Source organism: Rattus norvegicus, chromosome 5 (genome assembly GCF_021556685.1).
Source record: "Rattus norvegicus strain SHRSP/BbbUtx chromosome 5, alternate assembly SHRSP_T2T, whole genome shotgun sequence".
Taxonomy (NCBI): Eukaryota; Metazoa; Chordata; class Mammalia; order Rodentia; family Muridae; genus Rattus; species Rattus norvegicus.
In genome coordinates this window covers 64114465-64140078 of record NC_141538.1, presented here as the reverse complement: position 1 = coordinate 64140078, position 25614 = coordinate 64114465, and the positions used below count along the sequence as shown (strand labels likewise).

The 25614-nt window shown below is 48.4% G+C and overlaps 1 protein-coding gene across 21 annotated transcripts in view; it reads left to right on the top strand.

Annotated features, from left to right (window-relative positions):
- The window catches only part of Pax5 (paired box 5), a 186351-nt gene that overhangs the window by 80130 nt on the left and 80607 nt on the right, over nucleotides 1-25614 (top strand). For 7 of the 21 annotated variants that reach the window (XM_087550489.1, XM_087550500.1, XM_087550499.1 and 4 more), the window contains one exon: nucleotides 20349-20405. The exons of the other annotated variants lie outside the window; for them this stretch is intronic. In XM_087550489.1, coding sequence (XP_087406615.1) covers nucleotides 20349-20405 — 57 coding nt within the window. The remainder of the gene's footprint in view (nucleotides 1-20348; nucleotides 20406-25614) is intronic. 21 annotated transcript variants of the gene reach the window in all.

Below are 25614 nucleotides of genomic sequence, written 5' to 3'. Positions count from 1 at the left end.
GAAGTGTGTGCTGGGAACAAACCTTGGTCCTCTGCTATAGCAACTGGTGCTCTTAACTGCTATGTCATCTCTACAGCCCCCAGATCCTTTTTTTTTTTTTTAAAGGGAAAAATCTAATGATTAAGTTCTCAACTCAGAAAAAGGCAAGACAGAAGGAACACAGTGCTTGCAAAAATTCCAAACAATAAGCCAAAAATAAACAAAACCAAAGGGCTTTCTTCCTGCACCTCGTCTAACCTGCCTCCCCACAGTTCCAGTGTTGACAGCTGCACACATCACCTCCAACTTGTCACTCAAGGACCTGGAGCTGTCTTGGCTGGAGAAAAGAAATCCCAGTGGCTACTGAGGGTTTAGTCTAACTCAGGAGGGGCAGAACCACCAGGGCCTCAGGAGAAATCAGGGAGAAGCAACTCCTGTCTTTCATCTTGGGGGAAAAATGGATTTGTTAGTCATGCCTGTGTTCTGGATTGAGGGCCAAGCGCCTGCTGCAGCCTGGTGTCCATGTATTTGAGATGAACCTGGAAGTCCTGGGGTCCCCAAGGAGACTGGCAAGATTGTCATTTTAGGCTGTCCTTTAGGACATAGAGTGGGTCTCTGGGCTCCCAGCAGAGAGGGGACTCCGGGAGAAGAGCAGGAAAGGAAGCTAAGGAGGCAGGGTATCCTCAGAGGAGCTCAGGGCTTGAGCTATTAGAGGTGTGGGCCATGGCAGAGTGAGGTCCTGCCCGTGGTCAGGCTGCTGAGACATGTGTCTCTAGAGCAGTGAGTCAGGGAAGTTAGGGCAGGTGAATTCGGAGTGGGAGGTCTGGAGAAAGCTGGAGCTGTCATATGTGTGAGAGCTGTAGAAGATGGCCATGGACAGGTGAGTGGAGACTTAAGGAGATGCTATAGAGACAGTAATGTGTAGCTTAGATGAGGCACTGAGCAAGGAGCCTCCAGCCCCCAGCCTTGTTCAGATAGCCTTAGGGACAAAAGGGAGGCCTGCCTTCCATTGGAGAGGCTAGCAGAGACCTGACAACAATGTTGCAACCTGTTTGTTACATTGGATGTGAACTTCCGGGAAGAGACACAGATTTACCTGCATGTTCTGGGGGAGCCTCCTGTTCTTCGGTTTGATCACTGGTTATTGTCACTTTCTGGCAAGGATTCCTTTTTCTACCTTTGTGGATAAAGGTATTTAAACATACTCAGAGTACCGATGCTTTGACCTCAATTTCATATCTAACATAGGGACAATAACAACACCTTTGTCACAGGGTCTCAGCAGGACTCTAGGTCCTAGAGCCCAGGTCTAGGTCCTAGAGCCCAGGAACAGGCACTGGAAATCCCATCGGCAGGGCAAGGTGGGTTAGGATCCGGTTTGCATCAGGGGGTTAGAGTGCTCAGAACTGGGGTGGAGAGGACCGCTGGTCCAGAGGTACCCTGTGCCTGTGCTGGCGGAGCCTCTGTGCTGTTGAGTGGCGGAAACTTTCCTCTCCCCAGACTCTCTCTGCCTTCATTGGCTACAGATTATGCAGTGTACAGATTGCACAGGCAAATGAGCTCAGGCTTCTAGAGGAAACCCCGTTAAAGCAATCAAAATAACAATTTGTATCACTTTTAGGACTCCTGCTGGAGGAGCTAAGAAACCTTTGTAGTAAATTATTAACTCTGGTTGGACACAAGGAGTTCTGCAAACAAGCGCATTCCTGCTTCCTTTTTGGAGAAAGGAAAGACAGGACAGGAGTTGGGTTTTCTTCAACCGGAGGGAAGAGGTGTTACAAACTCAGACAAGGGATTCTGAGGGACCAACCAGTAGGGCTTGGATTATAGCTCATGGTGGAAGGGAGGGAGCGTGTTCCCAGAGACACTTCTCAGTGTCACCCATACTCAGGTTCTACTGCTTGCCACACAGCAGGGCCCTGAGGAAAAACTCCAGATCAGCCTGGTGTTGGAATCACCAGGAACCCTGTACTCAGGAGACACTCAGGTATTACTGATCCATATTTTGATGCCCTCAGAGAATGTCTGAACAATACAGACTGGGCTTCTGCCTGCCCCAGTCTACCATCTGGGGGACTGAGCATAAAGTGGCGAGGAGGACAGTGGGTAGGGGTTGCCACGTGGAAAGGAAAGGGGGAAAGGATGATTAACAAATATAGCTTAGAAATAAGTGTGCTATCTGAAAATGGGGATCCGGGTGGCTAGAGCGAGGGGTGCAGCAGGGTAAAGGTGATGATTCTGCAAAGTTCCCTTTACTACACATGCGTGTTCAATATACCGTATTTAATCTGTCCATAAGTATACACATAATAAAATAATACATATGTGTGTGCAATCTGGACTGTGAACACAGCTAATTACTTTGCATCATCAGATTTAATCCTGGAACGAGCCCTTGCAGGAAGGTCTTTTCTTCTTTTAGCTTCAGAGCGTTGAGTGTAGACTCGTGGCTCCTGAGATCCCATTTGAATCTGCTGTGGCTTTGCTATGGGACATTCTTTAAGGAGCAAGCACATTCATTTCTAGGAATGCACTTACGATGGGATCTGGGTACCAGACTGCAGAATATGGGACATCTGGAGAAAGCCTCCCTTGTTACCTGTGTCTTTGATCGCCTGGGAGAATCTCTAGTTAGGATATTTTGGGAGGGGTGCAGTTTTGATTCTCTTTAGGAACTAAGGGAGAAGCTCAGTGGTGGGGTGTGTGCATGGTGTGTATAAATCGTGGGCGTGCACATGCACACAGACACAGACACAGACACACAGACACAGACACAGACACAGACACACACAGACACACACAGACACACACAGACACACACACACACACACACACACACACACACACACACACACACACACAGACACAGAGAGACCAGCATGAATATTTAGAATTTGGAAAAAGTAACCTTTGCCCTGCTTGCATCAGCAGGCTCACCGTTCTGTGCTCTTGTGGGGGGTGAGAAGCTAAGTACAGAAGTGGGCCATAGGCTCTCACAGTCAGTCACAGGCCTGCCTAGTGATGAAAAACTTGCTTCAAGTGTCTTCCGGGATGTGGCCCAGCTACCAGAAAATTCTAGATAAGCTAATATGACTTTAATCCACAGAGGTTCTTGTGACCAGTGCCCGGCTTCTTTTCCAGTCGGAGCATTTTGTCTACACTCTGGAGACAGACATGACCTTCACAGAGGATCTCATATTGGACTGAGCAGGTTAGCTAGCAGAAGACCATATGGGGAAGCCAGCACCAGTCCTTTTATCCACCTCTGAGGTAGATTTGGGGTAATTATTTCCAGGGATTTCAATCTAGTGGGCCTGAAAACAGGTTCTGCGTTACTGTAGGGAAGCTTGGATTTCTCTAGATCCCTGGCTTTCTCAAGGAGCGGTTCCTTGGCTTAAAAATTTAGGTGGTTCACCTGCACTCCGGGAAACACATGCAGGAATGCATGGATCATCATGGATCATACCTGCCTCGTGGTGTTCTGGAAGCATTTTGCAGCCATGGCCCCAAAGAGTCTCAGCGCTAGGAGAGTCACTTCCTGGTGGAGCAGGGGTTGCCAGCATCCTCTCTTTGATGGTGTGAGTGTGTGAATTCTTTCTTCTATGGAGCTGCAAATGTGAGTATACAATTCGTACTTCAGGGTGCTGTGTATGTGGACATACTTCTCCTACAGGGTGAGGTGTATGTGCGTGTTCCTGTGTGGAATACTCAGAGTTAGATGCTGTCTTGCACCTGATCACACTGCTTTATGGTAACCGAGCAGTCACGGTGCTAAGCCTTGGTCTAAGTGCTTTGATACACTAACTGTGTGATGCCTTCCCAGCCCTCTGGGGTGGAGAAACATTTGTTACCTTAACTTTACAGAATAGGGAGTATCCTACTTCTTAGAGTTACTGAGTAACTTTCTAATGGTCCAAAAACTTAGGAGGTTGTGGTGCTGAGATTTGAAAACTGGGTGTGTTTTCTTATTCCACCAGTGTCTGAGAGAATTGGACCAGTGGACGGAATTTTCTAGAAAGAATAGCTGTGACTTTACTCTCTTAAAATAAAAGTTGATATTTTCTGTTTGAACTGGTCTATAAATAACAATCCCTCCTGACCATCTGCTTGGTTTGTTTTTCTTGACATCAATTCCTTGTAGGAAGATCCTGGCAGCAGCACTGGTCAAAGCCAGCTACCCAAAGGGAGGGAGTTTTATTTCCTTTGCTTCTTTTTATGGCAGAGACAGGAGTGTGGTTACATGTGTCCCAAGTGTCTTCCAGATCATAGGCTTCTGACAGGGCTAAATGGGTAAGGATTCTAAGGTCTCGTCTGTAGCTCTGTGCTGGAGAGGCTCCAAGACACTGTTTCTATGGACACTCTTTGGTTGTTGACTGTGGGTGGCTTCAGCCTAGGTTGCTTTTAGATTACGTGGCTTTCCAAGATGGCACCTAGCCAGGTCTGTACCTATCTACCTGAAGACACAGAGGCTTACTTTGATTCATGCATATGAGACCTGGGGAAAATTTCTGGGCAGTGTCATCCTCTCTGTTTCCCACTTATTGTAAAATCTTTCAGCTGGGTGCCTGGGCCACCTGGATGTTGCCCTTAGCGTCACTTTCAGAGCTGCACCTGAGGGGACCCCTGACTCCATCTGTGGAAGCCATCTATGGAAATCACCATGTAGAGTGCACCCAGAAAAGCCTCAGTTGGTTCTTAGAAGGCCCGAAAACAGTAATGACTGGACTGAGAGAAAGCCAGAGAGCGCCAAGTAACACACAGCTCATCTCCCGTGGGCTCTGAGAAGAGCTGGTTTCTCTTCTCCAGGTGGCAGTGAGGACCAAGTGTGACTTCTCCTGCATCAACATCATAAGCCTCTCATTTGATCTTGGTCTTAGGTGTGTGAGGAGGGAGACGAGTGTGTGGGCTCCATTCCAGCTCCAAAAAACAACCGCAGGATCTTGGATGTGTTGAGTAGCCTAGCTAAGTCTTGGTTTGTCTACAAAAGGTACATCACAGGAGCCAGCTTTCTCGAGGTGTGCGAGGTTTAGTTGAGAATCGCTGTGAAACAGAGGGACTATGTCTACCATGCTGCATGTATTCATTGCTGGCTATGGTTATTATTGGTCTTGCTTTAAAATGATACCATATTTATCTTGTATGTGTGCACATGTGGAGGTCAGAGGACAACTTGCAGGTGTCTGTTCCGTGAATCTTGGGTATCTAACCAAGCCTGGTTGTCAAGCTTGGTGACTAGTGAGTGCCTTTACCTGATGAGTCATCTCACTGGTTCCTTGGTCCCATTTTAGGCTCTGCTTTGGGCTTTCCTTTTCCCCTTGATGCCTCTCTGCACTCTTCGTTCATGATGGGAGCTCCCTCCCCCTTTCCAGGACAGCAGAAATGAGCAAGGGACCAGGCAGAGTTAACAAACTTGACAGTGACTCTGGGACTTGTTGGTCCCTCTGCTTTCTCTGTCTATTGTACAGGGACTTTTGTTATGAAGATTTTATTGAGATAGTATTTACCCTCACTAACCACACTGTGCTCTGAACTCTTTCCCTCCTACTCAGTCATCTCAAAGGTGTGGCTTGTGTCCGTGTGAGTGCGTGGGGGTTGAACTAACTCACAAACTCAGCTACGTCTCCAGGAACATTGAAGGCAGCAAATGCTTCGCCGTAAGACCAAGTTTTGGCTTTCAAAGGTAGCTCTAGGGGTGTAAGCCTCCAGGATAATGCTCTGGAGACCAGTGGTAGCCATTTGAAATGAGGAATAGGAAATGGGACTTGAACCACTGCCTGTGGGGATGCTATGAGCCAGTCAGGTGGGCACTGTGGGATATCTGGGTACACCTTTGACCTGCACCCACCTCAAGGCCGAGTCTCTGGGAATGCATGCTTAGTTGCCCTGTAGACAAACCAGAGTCCTACAAGGTCATGTGATCATGGTCATGTGACAGGGAATGCAGAGAAAGGAGTGTGGATCTGTGGAATTGGGGCAGGGAGAACAGAGCTGGAGAAGAATAAACGGAACTATCAGAGCTGGGGCATCTGAACTGGGATAGACCCTGCCCAAGGAAGCAAAAAGCCCTGAGTGGGACAATGGGTGCTCAGTGTGGAGAATGAAGGCTCTGAAACAAGGCTGGTGGGACTTCTCCATCTCTGCTAAATTACAGAGGCCCTCTTAGCCTCACCAGGCAAGTCCAGACCAGTTGGTGATGATCTTTCACCACGACTGGTCCTTCCGTGCTCCCCCACTTGGGGGAATACCAGGTTCTACCATGCCTAGCAGCTGTTCTGCCGAGAGCTCTGCCTCCAGCTCGGGTATGAGTGGCATCTCCATTGAGGACGAAACTGTGCTGTGTGGTCACGACACTCTGCGCTCAGTTTCTGCCTCGGGAAGTGGGGAGGTGGGACCACACCCAAGACAGAAGAGTGGGAACTGCTGCTTTCATTCTACTGATGAAGTGAGACCCAGAGAGACCCAGAAACATGTCTTGGTGCGTCTCATCAGCAGGTGCTGCTTTCCTTGAAACCTGACTTCGTGCACTGTCCCCAGAACACTGCTTCCCTTTATTTCTCACCCAAAACCCAGGGAGGTGGGAACGATAACCCCAAATCCCATCCAGCTCAGACACTATCTGGAGCAGCAGGGTAGATCCATGAGAGAGCCTAGGCTCTTCCCTTGGGCTCCTGAGCACATACTAGGATTCACATACTAGGTGCCCACTGCTGAGCACATTGTCCTGCAGACCCGTGCCAGCCAGACTGGGTGAGTCGATCGGTATCGAGACAGAGGGGTCCTCAAGGACACATGGCCACAACTATGGCTCAGTTCCAGTCCACATGGCACTTGCTCATTGCCACTTACCTATATAACAGTTTTATTTTCTTTTAAACTTTTAGCTGATGTGGTGATGTCCTTCCATAATTCTGGCAGGTAGGAATACTGCAGGTTCAAGACTTGCCTGGGCTATATTGTAAGACCCTGTCTCAAAAACTCAAAAAAAAATTAAAAGCACATTAGGGGGTAGGTGTACAAAACGACAAAAGTTTCAAATACTACAAAATGCATACAATAAAAATTACATAAAATATACGTCTCTCTGGGTGATGGTGGCACACACCTTTGATCCCAGCACTCAGAAGGCAGAGGCAGGAAATCTCTATGAGTCTGAGGTCATCCTGGTCTACACAGTCAGTTCCAGGAAAGCCAGGGCTACACAGAGAAACCCTGTCTCAAAAGCAACCAGCCTACCTACCTACCTACCTACCTACCTACCAACCAAACAAACAAAGAGAAGTCTCTCCCTCCTTTCTCCTTCTCGCTCTACCTTCTTTTAATTTTAATATTTATTTATTTATTTATTTATTTATTTATTTATTATTTTGCTTCCAGGAGATAGCCCTGTTATTAGTTGCTTCTGTATTTCTTAAAGACTGTTTATGGGGTGAGGGAGTGAGGGACACTTCTGCGTTTGCTGCATAAGTCCAAGGACCTGAGTTCAATCCTCTGAATGCATGAAAAAGCCAGACCACTGGGAGGAAGATCCCTGGGGGCAGAGTAACCTACCTACCAGCTCCAGGCCAGTGAGGCCCTCAAAAACAAGGAGAAAGTTTCCTGAGCAACCACCGGTTGACCAGTGAACTCTGGTCTGCAAATACTCCAGAAGTCTGTTTTTAATGGGCATGCAAGTATTTATGGGCACAGATGGCCCCTGACCTAGAGCTTTCTAAATCTGTGAAGGTACAGAGGCAGATTTTGGTCTGCTTCTATTAGCGCTTGAGAACTGGAGTGCTCTTGTGTAAAATGGGCTCTACAATGGACACTTTTACCTAAGTGCAGGCACCAGAAGTGTTCTGAGCACTCTTAGGGCAAGCGGGGCAAGCCGGGGTGTCTGGTGGAGTAGAGCATTGAATGACTTTGACTTCTGTTAGTTTCAGTTCACAGTGGTCTTTTAGGACACACGCCCATTTTAAGTTGAGTAGTGTATAAATTCCATACTTTGATGAGGGCAAAGAACATATGCAAATTGTATTTAAGACTCTATCAATAACTCTCCTTTTCATTTAAAGTTTTTATTAACACATATTAATCATATATAAAACAGACTTTATTATGATATTGTCTCTCTCTTTCTCACACCCCCATCCCCTATCACACTGGGTGTTTGTTTGTTTGAGATCGGGTCTCTGGCTAGCCTGGAGCTTGCTATACAGATCAAACTGTTCTCAAACTCACGAAGACCCACCTGTCTCTGCCTCCTGAGTGTGGGATTAAAAGTGTGTGCCACCACACCCAGCCTGTGTCTAATCCAATCCCCATCATCCTCTCTTGTTCCTTCCACCTGTTGATCCCTTCCTCTTCCCAGCCTGCCCCTCCTCTACTTCTACATTTTGCTTTAGTTCAGTTTTAGTCTTTGATGACTCAGTAAGTTTCCTCGGGGCTGCTTACAGGCTTATGGGAGTGTGGGCGAGGGGATAATTATAGGGGAGTGCCTATAAATCCTCAGGATCCCCTTCCCTACCCAAGGTAGTGAGTTGACAGGGCCTTATGCAGGCCTTATGCAGGAAGGCACACTTATGTAGGGCCTTATGCAGGTAAGCACACTTGTATAGGCCTTATGCAGGTAAACACACTTGTGCAGGCCTGATGCAGATAAGCACACTTGTACAGGTACCTTATGCACGTAAGCACACTTGTGCAGGTACTTTATGCAGGTAAGCATGACCACCATCACCTCCTCCTTCGGAAAACAGATGGTAGCGTGCTCTGTACAGAGGCGAATTTTTACTGTTTTCTGTTAATGAGTATTTCTTAGCATTGCTCCACACAAATTAAATACTGCTTCTTGGAACTGGTGAGATGGCTTAAGGGGCAAAGTCACTTGCCACCAAGCCTGACCACCTGAGTTTGAAACAGAGAATCCATATGGCAGAAGAAGGTAACTGATTGCTGCAAGTTGTCCTCTGACCTCACATCATGCATGCTGTGTCACTAACACACACACACACACACACACACACACACACACACACAGAGAGAGAGAGAGAGAGAGAGAGAGAGAGAGAGAGAGAGAGAGAATGTAAGAAAACAAAAACAATGCTGTTGCTTTTCTTTTTCTTCCTTTTTTTTTTTTAAATTTTGAAACGGGGTCTCATGTAGCCCATGCTGGCCTTGAACTTGCTATGTAGATGAGACTGGTCTTGAACAATTGATCCTCCTGCACCCACCCTGTCCTACCCAGTATGCATCCTGTCCTGCTTTGCTTTATTTGTTTTAACCATTATGATAGTATTCTACAGCGTGAGGCATCTCTGCTCATTTAAGAAATGTGCTGTTGCTTCTAATACTTCTTTTTAAAAGGTTTGTAATGAGCATTCTTTCCCATATTTATTTATCTCTGGGAGAGAATATCCTGGTAGGATATGTCCTCAGGGGTGGGATGGCTGGCTCAGTGTGTGGCCATTATGAATCTTTTTAAATGTTTTTGTTTGTTTCTTTTTGAGATTGTAGGTGAATTACAGCCATTCTTCCCTTTCTCCCCTCCAACTCTCCTATACACCCCTCTCTGTTCCCTTTCAAATCCATGGCCTTTTTTCCACTAATTGTTGTTACATGCATATATGTCTGTTTATACATATATATCCCTAAATACAACCTGTTGAGTACGTGCAATGTTTCCTGTGTATGTTTTCAGAGCTGACCATTGGCAAAAGACAACCAATTAATGTGTTCTTCCCTTATGTCTTGTCCTCCCAGCTTTTCTCAGTTGCTATGGTTCCTTGTGTAGGGTTAAGGCCTCATGGGCTTTCCCGCATCCAGCTTGGCATGTTTGCTGGTGTCACTCTTCTTCAGCTCATATTTGGGTCGTCATGTTGGTGAGACTTTATGGGTGTAGCTTCTCATGTTGCTAGGAGACAATCTCACAGCAAACTCTGTGCTCCTCCAACTCTTACAGTCTTTCTGCCCCCTCTTCCTCAGTGTTAACACTCCGGGCCTTAGCTGCAGTGCCATACCTCATGCTATGTTGGTTGTTGACGTGGTTCACAGGTGTTGTAGCTGGGTAGGACTATTGGTTGCCTCCGCCCTTTGGAAGCATGCATGGTGCCTTCTGGGACCCTAAAAGTCTTCAAGGAGGAGACTCTCAGATCAGTTCCAGCTCAGAGGTCTCTGGGCTCTGTGTCTGAAGTACAATGTCTTCAGCAAGAGGAACTGAACTTTCACCTTTGAGGGCTAACCAAGGGTAACAGTGGTAGGCTGTAGGTTCTGGGACTCTCTAAGAGAAAGTCCTAGCTAACAGATCAAAAGAGGGCTTCTCATGTCTGAGATTGGGGTATTCGTTATGCTTTTGTTAGGATGGAGAATAATCAGACCAGATGAGAAAAAAATCATTAAAACTATATATGCATACTTATACAGTGAATTAGTGCTATATATATATATATATATATTATAATACATCATAGATAATAGTATAATTCCTTGTGGCTTTTTCAGACATCCATATTGTCATTCACCCACCCCCTTCCTCTTCCTGAATTTGCCTCCCTCTCCCTCCCCTAAGGAGCCTCTCTTTTTCTATTTCCCCTATCAGAACAGTATAAATTTTTAAACATAGATTCAAATTGCTCTCCTAAGAGGTTCATGCCCCTGTGTGAAAAAGACCTGACTCTACATACCACAGTCTCAGCCTTTTGAGTCTGAAAAGTGAGAAATGAGATGTTGAGATTTTAACTCATTCTTTTCTCCCTGTGAGTGAGGTTTGCCCTCCCCCTCCCCCCCAATGTCATGCACTTTAATTTTGGAGAAACTACAGAAAGTTTTCAGAAAAGCTGTAAAGGTAGACCAGTTGGTTCCCATATACGTCTCACCCAGTTTCCCCTAATGTCAATGTCTGACCTAACCACAGCTCATTTGTCAAAACTGAGAAACCAGCATTGATACAATACTAAAAACAAAACTCCGGGCTTTCCCTTTTGAGCAAAACTATGCAGATTTGGGTGAAAGCAAGGTTTGTATATAAAGCTGAAAGGATGGGGTTGCATGTACTAGAGCCCCTCTCTTTCCTGAGCTCATGGGCACTATACCTTAAATCCTCGCACCACACCCAGCAGTGTGAGCACCCAGGCCTTGAAGGCCACAGAAGCTGGGCCCTGGATGGAGTAGTGATTGCTGTTTTCGTTCCTTATTTTTGGGAACAAGTGTGGCATCTGCTGTTAAATGTCTACCTAGGCCCCTTGCTGCTGTTCTGTGAGCAAGTCTCAAGGCATGGAAGTAGGATACTCCCTCTGTTAGAGCAGGACCACATAACAGTTCTTTTCCACTTGTTCACTGAGCACACAGGGTGACTGGGCTCAGTACTTTCTTCTCTGGTCCAGAGATGACCCTAGATTTGACTTGTACTTCCCACTAGAACTTGCTCAGGAAAGCATGAGCTTCTCAGGGTGTGGTCAGGAGATGGGAGTGGCTGGAGAGGACCCTGGGGCAGCAATGGAGAAACTCCTTTCTCTAAACACTTCACAGATGCTAATGTTCATCTGCCCATGGACAGCCAACCCTTTGTGTAAATAAAGTGCTTTACCACACAACTGCAGTTGTCTCCCAGTAGCGCCTGGAGGCAGGTGGGAACCTAATCTTTAGGTACTTCTCAGGCAGAGGAAGCTGAGGAATGTTTGTTCCAAATCACACACAGTGAGAGACTTGAGCAGGCGCTTGATCTGACTTCTGGCCTCCTGAAGAGCTCTGCATGGTGACCGTGCGTGCGCAGAATCTGCGGTTTACTGCTCAGGACTAGTCTGCAGTGGCACCGGGTTAGGTGTGTCCCACAGACGGGGAAGCGAAAACTTGGAGAGGTGAGGTCACAGGTCTGACAGGAGGGGCTTGAGTTCCCAGCCAGCCTTAGGCTTAGCTGGCCTGCTGGCCGCTGCCTCCCTCTCCTGTGTGCGTTGCCTGCAGTAAGACAGAGTCTCCTGGGCATTTTTGAGCTGCTGTCACCACATCAGGGAGAGACTAGCTCTTCCTCGCCAGTCCAGTGTTGACTTCTTCTTAGGAATGTGCCTCTGGCTGCCTTTTTTTAGCTTGGTTTCTGGGTTGTTCTTGTCCTTCCATGGCCCAGTCACAAACTAGATCTCTTCTCTCATTATATATCTTCAGACATTTCTAGAGCATAGGCTCCAGAAACTGTAGTAGGTACAGAGGATATGAGAAGGAACCGGCCGGGTAAAAGTAGCTGCCCTGAGGGAGCTTCCATTCTCCTGGGACAAAGATGGCTTCTGACACAGAGGCCTTGGAATTCCTGTGGGCCCAAATTCCATTCTCCCTCCTGCCGAGCGTCCTGCCCTTTTCACCTGCTGTTTCCTGGACAGTGGCACATTCTAGTGGCTGTTCTAGAGGCTTGGGATGCTTTCCCCTGGAGGCCTGGTATTCTGCAGTACCCAGTATGTCACTGTGGGCTGAGGGCAGGTCCCCAGGCTGCTCTTGGGGCTCATGTGCGAATGCACGTGATTTACCGTGCCTCGCCGCGCCACATGTCTTTAAAATTACAGTGCCCATTTCCCGCTGAAATAATTTCCACAAAGAGTGGCTCCTATTACCACAAGAGGCGTGCAGACGTCATGATTTATTATTATTTATGGTCCCAAGGCCTTGTTTATGCAAGACGGGTTAGGTGCGTGCGATAGAAATGCCATTATGCAAATGACATTGAATGTCCTTACTGCGCCTAAATAATTTTTGTGTTGGACGATTAAACCTCATCTGTTATTGATATGGGCTGCAGTCGGGCTATTACAGAGTCCCAACAGTACTTACTCCCAGTAATGGGAAAATTGAGAGAGAGAGACCAGCACAATTGCCTCAAGTGGGCTGTGATGGTCTGGAAGGAGTGAACACCTCTGAGGCCTGAGGGGAGAGACCCACAGGCTCCTCGGGATAAATAAGGCAGGCAGTGCAGGCAATAAATTAAGTCCGGGCTGGAGTGGGCGTCTTGGAGGATTTGCGGCCTCTCAGTCTTGTGATTTAGCTATTTGATTTAGCCAGGGGACCAGAGCTGAGGCTGAGGGAGATGCCAGGGTGAGGGGAGGGGACCAAGGGTGGCCCCGGTGATGCTGGGCATCCAATCTGGTTCGTCCACGCCGCTTCCGCGCTCTCCTGCCAGTGCGTGCTCTCACTCGTGCCCCACCCCCCCTTTTTTTTTGACACAGCTGTGAAGTCCCATTTTGATCAGTGTTGATAGCTTATGAATTCCAAAATTGACAAAATTTACAGAAAAATGAGGATAATCCATCTTCCTTAGCAGCCTGTCAAGGGCTGGCCATACTTCATAATCTCCAATTACAGATGCTATTTTCCGACATTTACATGCAGATATTAGAAGCAAATGAAAATGAGAAACGGAGAAGAATGGAAATTCAACCATTTATATGTATAAAAGACAAACAGGTAAATCCGAGACACTTAGATTGGACTTGGGGGTCCCTCTAGGAGGCTGGAAAGAGGCAGCCTGGAGCACGTGGGGTTTGAGAACAAAACGGTGAGACACGTGGCCTTCCTGGGTTCTCGTAGTTTGGGCTAGAAATGGGGTATAAACTGAGGACGTCTGTCTGGGAGTAAAGGGGCTTCCCCCAGGGCCTGTTACATGGGCCTCACAGGAGGACAAGCCCACAGCCATCCGCATTCACTGGGGAGTGGGAAATCTGCCATTGGGGTTGGCTTTTTTCCTCCCAGGCAGATATCAGAAAAGGCCCTCTGTTCTGATGACAAATGCATAAGCTTCCCTTGACAAGGGGACTCAGGAAGGCACCACCTGAGTGTTGTCAAAAGGTCTCTGGCCAAGTGCACAGAGAGTTGCCAATAACTTTTCAGAGGAGACAGAAATGATAAAATTAATGGAGAGCAAAGGAGTTCTGAGAGGTGGCTCATCCCTGCTCCCTTCTCGAGGCTAATCTGGCCAAGAGAGGAGGGCATGGGAGGCAGCTTTGTGATGAAAATGTTCTTCCCATAAAATTGAAGGGAGAACAGCCTTGTTGCCCTCGCAGCCGTATGTGGCACTGGCTCCTGGAAAGCCGGGGATATTAATTAGCACAGCTTTGGATTAAACTCTCCCAACCATGTCGGATGGTAAGATTTTTCTCTTTGTGAGCTTGACACAGGGTGGCAAGGAGAAGCCTGCCTGGGTTTCTCAGCCTCCTATTACACCAAACTTGTCTTTCATTTGAGGATCAGATCTCCCCTCCTACTCTGGAAATGAAAATGAGATATTTGGAGACTTTTGCCGGCAGCGGGGCTCAGGGACGGATCTGTTGGATGGAGGCAGGGATTGGAGGTGCCTCTCTCGGTTGCCTTTGGCTTGATAGCTTTTGTTTGTGCAAAGCTTGTTTCTAGCTGCCGTGTTTGTGCTGTCTGAGCCCTGATCTGTAGAAAAGAGGTGGATGAAATAGATCAGGAAGCTAAATGAATGTAAGTGTCACCAGAAGGGGGGACAAGGCATGCTTCGAGCTAGCTCAAACCAAGCCTTTAGGAGATGTGTGCTTGTTTACATATAAGGTCTCAAGGCAAACGGCTTGCTTGTTTAAATAAATTATAGGCATTGGCCCTGAAAATAATTATGAGACTTTGTTTCCTGTTCAGAGGTGCACGCTTCATGAAATTAACACACAACTACAAAGTTCAAAGCAGTGTGTAATGAAAATCAGAGGCTCTTAAGTCAACCTAACCTTGACAAGAAGGCACATAAGCAAAAAACACCATGGTCGCTGAGCCCACTTCTGCGCTACAATTAAGTCAGCTAAAATTTGGGCTTCTCCACGATTGCTAAAACCTAAGGCCAGCTGGCCCCACCTTCCGTCAGCTTCTAGTAGAAGTCAGTGTGTCACCTTCCGTGAAGAGCACAGAGCCCACGAGACAGCTATGAGGCAGGCATCCAGTTTTTCCTTAATGGTACTGAGAGTACCACGCCCTCTCTTTCCTTCTTGTTTCCCAGGAGTGTTAGGACTAATTGTTAATGTTGACATTTGTTCTGAACGTGCCTGCTCTTTGCATTTATCACATAGGAGCTTTCAAGGACTAGGGCTATACCTCAGTGGTAGAAGGCTTGTCCAGCATACCTGCAGCCATGGATTCAACCCTAAGCACTTCAAACAAATCATGCAGAAGCTTCCCATATCAATATGGAGAATATATTGGGACTGGAGAGACGGCTCAGTAGTTAAGAGTGCTTGTTGCTCTAACAGAGGACCTGGGCTTTGGACCCAGCACCCACATGGTAGCTCATAACCTTCTGTAATTTCACTTCCGGGTGATCTAATGCCCTCTTCTGCCCTCTGAAGGCACTGAATGTAGCTGGCGCCCATAAACTTGCACAGGCAAGCATACATGCACAGAAACTAAGAAAAAGGAAGAGAATAATGGTAAAGTCAGCAACATCTGTAGCTGGGCCAATCTGAGAGTATTCTATTTTTTAAATATTTAAAAATTAAAATTTTTATGGGCACACGTGTGTGTGTGATGTGGGTGGTGTGTGGGGAAGGGTGCATTTGAGTTCATTGCCCATGGAGGCCAGAGAGGACACCAGATTCCTCGAAGCTCGGGTTACAGACGGTTGTGAATCACCCAGCATAGGTACTGGGAATTGTGTTCTTAGAATCCTGGTCCTTTGCAAGAGCAAGATGTGCTCTTAAGCACTGAGTAAACCCCTGCCTCAAGTCTGAGAGTATTTCAGAGGGGCAGAGAGACAGCTTTTGGGCAGAGGCAGGAGTGGGCACTGAAGACTGAGGTTCAGTTTGTTGAAGATGCTGTAGACCAGGGGTTTTCAACCTGTGGGTCCTGACTCCACACAGGGGCTGCATGACAGAGAGCCTGCATGTCCAGTGTTTATATTACTGTCCACAACAGTAGCAAGATTTCAGTTACAAAGTAACAATGGAATAATTTTATGGTTGGGGAGGTCATCACAGCATGAGGAACTGTCATAAAGGGTCACAGCAACAGGAAGGTTGAAAGCCCAAGACTGTGAAAAGTCACACCTGGCCTTGTCTCTGGCGCTCCTGCTCCAGGCTGCAGTGCCTTAACCACAAGGCCATAGAGAAACAGAGTAATGAACTCGGGCTTGGGAATGGGAACACCTGATTTACCCCTGCTCGTGCGTTCCTCAGCCTCAGTGCTCGAGACTGGGATAGGACAGGGCTGAGGGTAGTGTCTGAGAGCTGTTCACACAGTTGGTGTTGGACTTTGGAGACTAACTGCTGAAGGGGGTGTTTTTCACACAATCAGGTACTTGGCACCTGTACCTCACTTTGATCATCTGTAAGGGGGTTGGTAACACCCTGAGGGGTTGCTAAGAGGATTAAACGAATCAATGCCTTTTAACCTGCAACCTCCCCTGTGTGTGCAGGAAGCTCGCAGAGCATGCAGGTTATTTAAGGTGTGTTTGGACTTCTTTGAGATCTGGCACGGTCCTCTAAACTGTAGACCATGGATCTGTGTTCGTTACTTTCTCAGTTTCCGCTTTCAAGTTTTTCAAAGTTTCCGCTTGGTCTAGGGAATCTTTGGTGGCAAAGAGGCAGTCCCTTCAAGACTCGCTATTCTAACAGGGAATGGAAGGGACAGAGAAGAGGACTTTTGACCTAAGGGAGGGAAGGAGGGAGAGGGAGGGGGACAGAGGGAGGGCGAGAGAGTAACCAGGGTTCTACCCTGCTGTTGCAGCAGCAGGGTTGGTAGAGGAGTTAGGAGAAGGCCCTACCCCTCTCTAGCTGATACTTGTCTCTTTGAAGGGAAGTGTTCCAGCTGTCCCAGGATAGCCTCCCTCTCCTCCTCATAGCTGGAAGTATAAGAGAGGGTGAACTTTAGGCATCTTGGGGTGGCTCCTCTCCTTCCATGTCAGGTACCCGATGATGGGGCTCCCCCTTTTTCCCCTCCTACTCAGGCCTCATGGTAGACAGGAGTCCCGCATTTCCTTGAGAGGCAAGAACCCCTGCTTATTGCTAGCTTTATAGCAGGATGGGACAGCTAGGCTTTGCCACGGGAAAGCTGTGGGATTTGGCTGCCTGGAGATGGAAGTTTGTGTCTGGAACTTTCCATCTCCACCTAAGAGCCTGGAACTGACTGATCATCCTGCAGTCAAGCAGAGCTGGAGTGAGCAAGACTCCTCCAAGGAGTCTTCTCTCTCATCTTCGGCTTCAGCCCTGCAGGCTCTCGTCCTGCAGGTGACCCCAGACGTGGGTGTCAGTCCTCAATATGCGCCAAGACTCAGAGTCAGGACAGTGGGGGCGTCCTTGTCAGGAGAAGCTTGCTGTTTGTGTCTGGGGACACTTGTGAGCTTGCCGATACCACAGAGGTTAGGGCGGAAGGAAACAAATGCTTATTTACTTCTCGTCACATACATAATCACTCCCCACTTCTAATGGAGTCGGGGTGAGTGCCCATTGTCTGAGAGAGCAAAACGAGGAGTCAGGAAAGGGAGACCCCAGAAATCAGAAGCAAGCGACCCACACCTCAGCCAGAGAAGGGGTGCAGAGCAGGCGACAGAGGCCCTGGAGCCCTGCATGGGATCAGACAGGAAGACACCAGCCTGGGAAAGCCAGGGAACATTTGATGGACCAGGAGTAGAGAGAACTTACCCAAGGCCTCCGAGGACTTGGAGCTGTTCTCAGGGCTGGCTGTGAGGTAGCAGAGTTGCCCTCCTCAGGAAGCAGCGAGTCCCTTATCACCAGGGCACAAACTTGAAGAGCTCTGAGCACCTGATAGAGATTGGTGCCTTACCTTTGGACTCTGAGCCTTTGGGCCCCGCCTAAAGTCTATCAGAGGCCAGAAGAGAAGGGTTTCTCCATTACTCTCTGCTAAAGTCTCCCCGGGACAGAAGGCATGCTGTCTGAGCCCACGGTCCTCTCTGGGATGCCTCTGCTTTTCCCATGCCACTTGGAAGCCTTTCAGGGTGCACTGAGGTTGCAGAGAGCAGACACAGGCAGAGGGGAGACGCACCACTCGACTTCGCACATGTCTTCTTGGAAGCCCTTTGCTCTGCTGAGAATCGTTCTGACCCACATACGGCCACAGCCTAGAAGGCCAACCCTGCCCCTTACCATGCACTTCTGTTAGTGGGTTGACATCACTTATTCTCCCTTTGACACAGTGAAGTCCCTCTGAAGCCACCGGTCGAGCTCAGCCACAACACCTGTGCCAGTCCATCGGTCCATTGATGACATTTGTGCCACCTCTGTTTTGAGTTGGGTCAGGAGCTGCTGGCACAAACGTAAGGGGGACCCTGTCCCCACTCCCTTTTGAAGCTGACACCGCAGCTGGAGGATGGGAACCTGATCTGTTAAGGGCACAATAGTGAGTGATGTGGGTGTGGTAGAGGTCTGCACGCTGACGTGATTTAGGAACACAGAGGAGGGAAATAAAGAGACCTCCAGGAAGAGGAAGGCCTTTCAGAATACAGTTCCCGCATCTCGTAGTACTTTGTAGAGGACGGATACAGTTACTAGTGTCGTTCACAGTCTACATTCAGCTAAGGGTTTGTTTTCAAACATTGATTCGTTTTAATTTGTAGAGACAGAATGCTAAAGCCTGTTGGTCTGGGTTTTTTTTTTTTCATTTTTGAAAACAAATTTAACCGTTTGTTTTGAGATCATTGTAGACGCACGTAGATCTCGTGCAGCTTCCGTGCAGTTTCCCACAGTGACCTCACAGCTGGGCGTGGTGGCCGGAAGCCACAACACTTCCTGACATCACGTCACTTCTGGAAACAACAGCTTTTGCTGTGTGCCTCTTCTGCCTTTTATCAGTTTCGTTAACGTAGCCCTCCCTCCCCCCGGAACATTTTTACTGTTGTCCTGATCAGTGGGTGTTTTTAAAGTTTGCTGTTCCTCTTGCTTGTCTGTTTTTAAAGATGTTTGACCATGAGGGGTTAGGGAGGAAAGGAGAGAGAGCGCTACTCTTCAGAACTTGTCTTCCTGTTACACCTCTTCTGTTTTCGTGGCCTTGCAGAATTGGTCACATATCCCCATACTCCAGCTAAGGAAAGCAGCTGAGACTACAAGTGTAGCCATGACACTTTCACTAACACAAACCTAGGTGAGGCCTAGCACTGGCATGAGGCTGGGGCAATGACTTCTCTCGTCATAACTCTGCCTCTGAGCTGCTGTGAGAACATCTGGGGCCCTTCCCAGTTTCTCTCCCACAAATGCTCACAGCCCAGAGTCCCAAGGACAAAATGGACTCACAGGAAGGTGGCGGGGAATGCACCAGCTGGGAGAGAGGCCTCAGGTCTTCTTTCTCTGGAAAAGTTTAGAGTTCACAGGCCCTAAAGGTGGCACTGGGGTCAGGGTGTGGCAGCCTGGAGGAGTAGGGCAGGCACAGGGGAAATGGGGGGCAGAGAAAAACTCCTATCTGCCCTTGGTCTCTTGGATGTCCATTGTGCTACAGGCACTTACTGGTGAACCACTCGCTCCTCCCTCGCTGGGAGCAGATACCCAAGAGCCTCGAAGTAAGGGGAGGTGGACTCATCTTGTCTGAGTTCGGAAGGATGCAGTCTGTCCCGGCAGCTAAAGAATGATGGCAGAAGACCCAGGATGCTGGCTGGAGGAGAGTGAGCAGGGAGACTGGTGAGAGAAGAGCAGGGAGGCTGGCTACACAGCATCTCCAGTCAGGATGCAGAGACAGGAATGTGCTGCTTGGTTCCTCTCAGACACTTCTGTCTTCACTACTGAATTCGAAGCAAGTCTTTCAAAGATTTCTCTTGAAGACAGAGTGTAATCAGCCCATTCATTCCGGCTGAAAAGTTAGCGAATTCCACGATACTTTCCAGCACACGTATCCCTTTATAATACATCGTGATTTGTTTACAGTTACAGACTTTACTCTTTGCCTCGATCCGTGTACATATTGAACTGATTGACCCGTCTCTGAGTCCCCTTCAACCTGGCAGCCCCCTTGTCTCTTTTTTTCTCACCTTGGACTTCATTTCGAGAAGATGGAAATGACATTTTATCTTGTGGACCAATAATAACAGTAAAGGGTTCTCAGTACTGGAGAGGAATTAGAGATCATACAGTGGAAGCCCCCAGAGGGAAATCTCTAGAAGCCATGGGGGTGTTCTTGGGGAAGAACCCTTACTTCCCCAGTGTCAGTCTTTAGGCCAGACCCTGAGGCCTCTCCTCTCCTTTTCTGGCCTCCTCTGGGTAGGGGTGGAGGTGAGCAGGCATCTGGTCCTTCAGGATGGGAATGGGTGTCCGATCTCTGATGAGGCTCCCAGAGGACCCCAGAAGGTAGCAGGGAAGTCCCCACCACCACCAGAGCTGGCTGAGTCACAGCCCTGAAGCCCTCATGCTGAGCCCTACTTCTCTGCCCCCCGTCTCACGTGTCTGTTTCTTCTCTCCTCCATGCTATGGCAGTGGTGCCCGGTGCTGATGAGACAATACTTGGCGCAGCCCCAGGCAGTCCTTTTCCAGGTAATCTCATAGGGACCCAAATGACATCCGTGCACACTCTCTAGGGGCGCGTGCCTCGGAGTCTGATGCTAGGAATCCCCAACCTCTCAGGGCTTAGTCTCCAAGTTGCTTCCCCTCTCCCATCCATCAGATCTTCATGAGCTTCCTGCAGGCAGGCAGAAAGGGTCTAGAATGGAAATCCGTTTCACTCAGTCTCACTTGCATGGACCTTTCCCTCTGGACCTGGCTCATGGGAGACTGAGCTGGAACAACAGTGCCACGTGCCCACTCCTAGCTCTGTTTCTGTCACCATTGGGCAGAGATTTCGAATGACAGATAAAAATGAAGACTTACCTCTGTTCCTCAGAGCTTCCACATCAGACAAGGTGGTTCTTTGCATCTCTGTAACTTTGGCATTCAAGAGAGCGAGGCCATCCATGAAGTGGAGCCCACTGTCAAGGAGGGTACTGGGTCCAGGCTGGTGATCATGACCTTTGGGGTCTTGGGGGAGCCTGTGGCTGCCAGCAGACAGAGTTTTGTCCCAGCTGTTTGTATGGGACTGGGAAGTCTGTGAACCCCTGACCTCAGTTACTGTTTCTTTCTGGGTCATGGTTGAGAACAGCAGCGGCGGCTCTCCGGGGAGGGAGCAGGAGCCTGACATGACAGCTTCAGACAGACTTTGAAGGGTTCAGAGGAAGAGAAAAATGGAGAACACAGCTGGGGTCTGTAACTGTCGGGGACTGGGGGTGACCGGAATGGGGTGATACGCCCAGGGCCGTAGATACATCAACACACAGTGTGACTGGTGTGTGCCCTCCACACCCCACTGGCTAGCATGCGACTTCACACATAACAGTAGGAAATGGGAGAAGACAGACTTTGCTCCCAGGAAGGAGGCAGCAGGCTCTCTCTCCTCCCTTGCTCATCTTCCCTACTCTGTCTCCTTTTACATGAGCCCATCTCTCTCAGTCCTGAGTCGGTGTGAAAGAGTTCAAACGCTGTGTAAAGAAAAGGGAAGACCGAGGTACTAGGGCCCAGCCGTGTTGTGGTTGTGCTGGTTGAGACTTCCTGCCAGCCAAAGAAAAGGGGGATACACGACAGTTTCTAATGTTCTAGGTGTTGAATCAGAGGGAAATTTACAACTGGTTGTGGGAAACCACCTTTCTTTCCCAGTGTATCATAAGAGAAATGAGCAAGGAATTTGAATATTCGGAGAGACATTGTCTCCAGAGGTTAAAGGCAAAAACAAAACAAAACAAAACAAAACAACAACAACAAAAAACCAACCAACCAACCAACAAACAAACAAAAAACCCAAAAACAAAAAAAAACCCCTTTTCTATGACTGCTTTCTTTTATTGCCTTTAATAAATGGATCTCCTCAGGGGTTTTAGCTGGCACTGGGCATGGCCTTAGCTTTCTTGTCAGCTGACTTGATGAGGATTGTAGGTGGGAGAAGGCCACCCATGCTTCCACATCCCTTGGAACTGCTGTTTTAAAACTTTTAGTTAATTATTTTGTTTAGTTAATTACTTTTGGGGATAGGATCTCACTGGGTAGCCCAGGCTGGCTTGGAACTCTGGATACCCCTGCCCTAGATACCCCTGGGCACAAGAATTAGAGGCATACGCTGTCATTCCTGACCTCTGGTAAATTTCTGAGATTCGTAGTTTTTATCATGTTGAAGGACCATTCATTCATTCATTCATTCAGTAAGCATTTTGGGGGTCTGGAAGGAGATCCTATATTCTGAAAGTAGAGAGACAAACAGCTGCTATAGACCGAGGTGCCGTGACAGAGTGGGATACAGGAAGGCACATAGGGAGGGGCATAGGAGGGGTGATGATTTCTTTGGTAGGGTATGGAGTCAGGAATGGCTTCACCAAGAAGTCATTTTTGAGCTAGGCCTTATGGACAATATAGGAGCTCTTTACTTACTGAGATGGGCCACCCGGGGAGCTATTGAACATCCACATAAAAGACAGTGCCCTGCTCCTGTTGGACAAAATTGTGCAATCCTACCAACAACAGAGGCCAGGTGGTGATGAGGGTATGAGAACCATTGCCCACAAGCCTGGGCTCTTTAGCGAGGCTCTTTCTCTTTGCCTTCCAGAAGCCAGTGGTGTTTTAGACACTGGCGTGCCAGGCCTTAGCCCCACACCTAGTCTTGCAAACCCAACGGTTGAAGCGATTCCATACGCTTTGTCTGACACCGAACAAAATCAAATCTTGGTTTCTACAAGAGAGACAGGAAGTCTCCATCAGCCATACTTCCTGACATTGGCTCTGTCTCCTAGAGGGAAACCTAAATTTTCCTTCACAGATTCAGCTGCCAGCCATGTCTGCAAATAGAGTTCTGGAGGCTGGGGCCAGGGGTAGGCATGAGGGGTATTCTGAGTCTTGTCTGCAATGCTGAGGGCCCAGAGAAACTTATGCTTCTTGTCTATCTTTGTATCCCAGAAGAGGTCCATCACGGTCCAACTGGTCTACCTTCGTGCCTACAGCCTCAGCTAGTGCCCCATTCTGGTCTGACTCCCTCGTTCCCTTTGCCTCTCAGATCTCCTCAGCCATCCCAGCTTGAGGGATGGAGCCTACTCAGCTTGCCTGAAGAAACTCTTCCTGACCATACCACAGCCTGTGAGAACAAATGGCTCTGTGCTTGTCTCCATATTGGATGCACTTCCTGGGGGCTATACATATTTCTCTGGGAGCTTGTAGAGCATATCTTTGGTCTCACACACCTGCATGCATACAACAGGGCCTAGCACAGGTTAAATAAATGTCTACTTACTGTGCTTGGGCCCCCACTAGGGAGACACAGAAAGAGGAACTAGAATTCATGTCTGGGCATTCAGAAAACCCTAGAAGGAACCACTTCGAAAGAGACCCTCCAAGAGGCATGGCTGCCTTTGGTGAGCTTCGATCTCAGATGCATTCTTACCTAAGTGGAGGATAGAACATGCTGGGTCCTTCTGGGAGGAAATCTAGAGAGTGACCTTTTCCAACAGCCCCTGCTGCACAGAATGCAGACTTGCTCTTCAAATGCTGCTGTTTCTAACTCAGAGCAAGGAATATATTTCCTCTCTACCTGCTGATATATAAACAGACAGGGCTTAGCTTTTCTAGGTGGGAAACCCTTGGCCTCTGTTCTGTTCCTTCTAATTTCCATTACCAATGAGCTGGGGATGTGGCTCAGCCGGTGGAGTGCCTGCTTGGCATGCATGAAGCTTTGAGTTCAATCCCCGGCACGGCAGGAAATTGAATGTTATGATCCATGCTCATTATCCAGCCCTGGGGAGGTGAACATAGGAGGATCAGAAGTTCAAGGTCATTTTCAGATACATAGTAAGTTTAAGGTTAGCCTAGGCTATTAAGGCTAGCCTAGGCTACGTGTAACCCTGTCTCAAAACGAATAGCCCTAAGATAGCAACAAGAACCAACTAAAAGAAGACAAACCAAAACCCCTCAACTTTCAATAGTTGGAACCAATTGTTTGGTTTCATTGGTTGCTGTGGGTTGGGCCCCATAGAGAATCATCAGGGTAACCGTCAAGATGGTGAGATGAGATGGCCCGTGCTTGCATCCTGGCTGGGGTGCCCTGGTGCTGTGTGACTTCAGCTTCAAGCACACCTCATACCTTCTGGAGTGGAAGTCTCAAGCCTTTGCATTGAGAAACGGAATACCATAGTCCCCTTCACGGGCAGAGCTTGAGGCCGAGATAGGAAGTCACAGCCTGACACATAGCGTTCTTCTCTGAAAATCAGAAAGTACTTCTGGGGCAGACTGGAGAGCCCAGTGGAGCCGAGGGAGACTGCAGGCCCAGGTGTCCTGAGGTGTTGTGAGGACAGCTTGGTCAGAACCCCATGGGTTATCAATCGTCTTCCAGAAGAGTCTGATCCCAAAGCATGTAGCCAAGAATCCCTAGGCCCATAGCAGGCCCGAGAACTCCAAGGGACAAGGCAGGCTGGGGCCGGATGTACCTGTGCAAGGGGGCTCTGGAGAGCTGCAGTAATTAACATGGTGTGCTATTGGCACAGGGATAGATAAATAGGCCAATGAAACAGAACCCGGGCTGGAAAACCATCTGTGCACATATGGAACCTTGATGTATGGGTAAGGATATGTACAAATCAGCAGAGAGAGATGGGCTCTTAATAACCAGCAAGGGGCAACTGGTTATCCATTCAGAAATGGGGAGAAGGAGGAAATTAGATCTTTACGCCAGACACAAAAATCAATCTCTGGTGGATTAGAGGCCTAAATGCAGAAGGCAAAGACACCTAATACAGTCAGCTCCAGGTCCCGCCCAAACTCCCCAGGCCCAGGCATGGCCTCCTGAGAGAGAGAGAATGAGGCCTATAGTGAGGCTTCCACAAGGTGCCCTGCCATGGTGAGGACAGTAGCAGGCCTACGTTATCTTCCTGTGCCACTTCAGTGCTTCCTTCTCTGGAAAGTCTTTCTTGGTGACCAATTTTTTTTTCAGGAGACATAAGTCCTGCTCTGCCTGCCGACCCTGCCAAGTGGTGCCTCAGAAATAGCAGCCATCATTTTCCCAAGTGCACGGGGAGCTCCCAAGTCACAGACTCTCTGCCTACTCTTCCTGCTTGCCAACTCTATCATCTTGAATAGACAGGGATGTGACCTCCTTTGGCAGAGGCAGGCTCCTAAGAAGTTCCCAGCAAACCTTGGTGCCCACAGCCAAATTCTTTGGCTGAACTGTTGGCAGTACGGTTTGGGAGGGAGGCAGAGATGCTGTTCGTTCTGAGAATGTAGTCTTTCCAAAGGTCTAGGCTGGTATCGTTTCTGCCTTCCCTGGAGGTCATTCTGCAATGGCTTCAATGTCAAGGAAATGACTCATTGTGCGCAGGCTTAAAGAAAGGGACATGACTCAGTGCCCAGCGCATGCACTGTCCTGGGTTTGATAAATCTGACATCTATCCAGGGAATATTCAGCGCACAGGTGATCATACGCTTCCAGAATCCAAAAATCACTCGTCAAACTGTGACTCAGTCTCCTCCATGTACTGAATCGGGACTGGGAACTTGTGGTCACCCAGCCCCTGGATTGGGATTCTGCCTGGTCTACTGTGGACACAACCCTCCTCCCTTTTAACACTAATTTGTCCATCTTCGAAATGAGTCTGGATTGGGTGATCCCTCAAATTCTTTTCGAACACGTGTTTCAGGGGTCTGAGAGTCCCCACTCTAGAAAACATACTGTCCCCTGCCA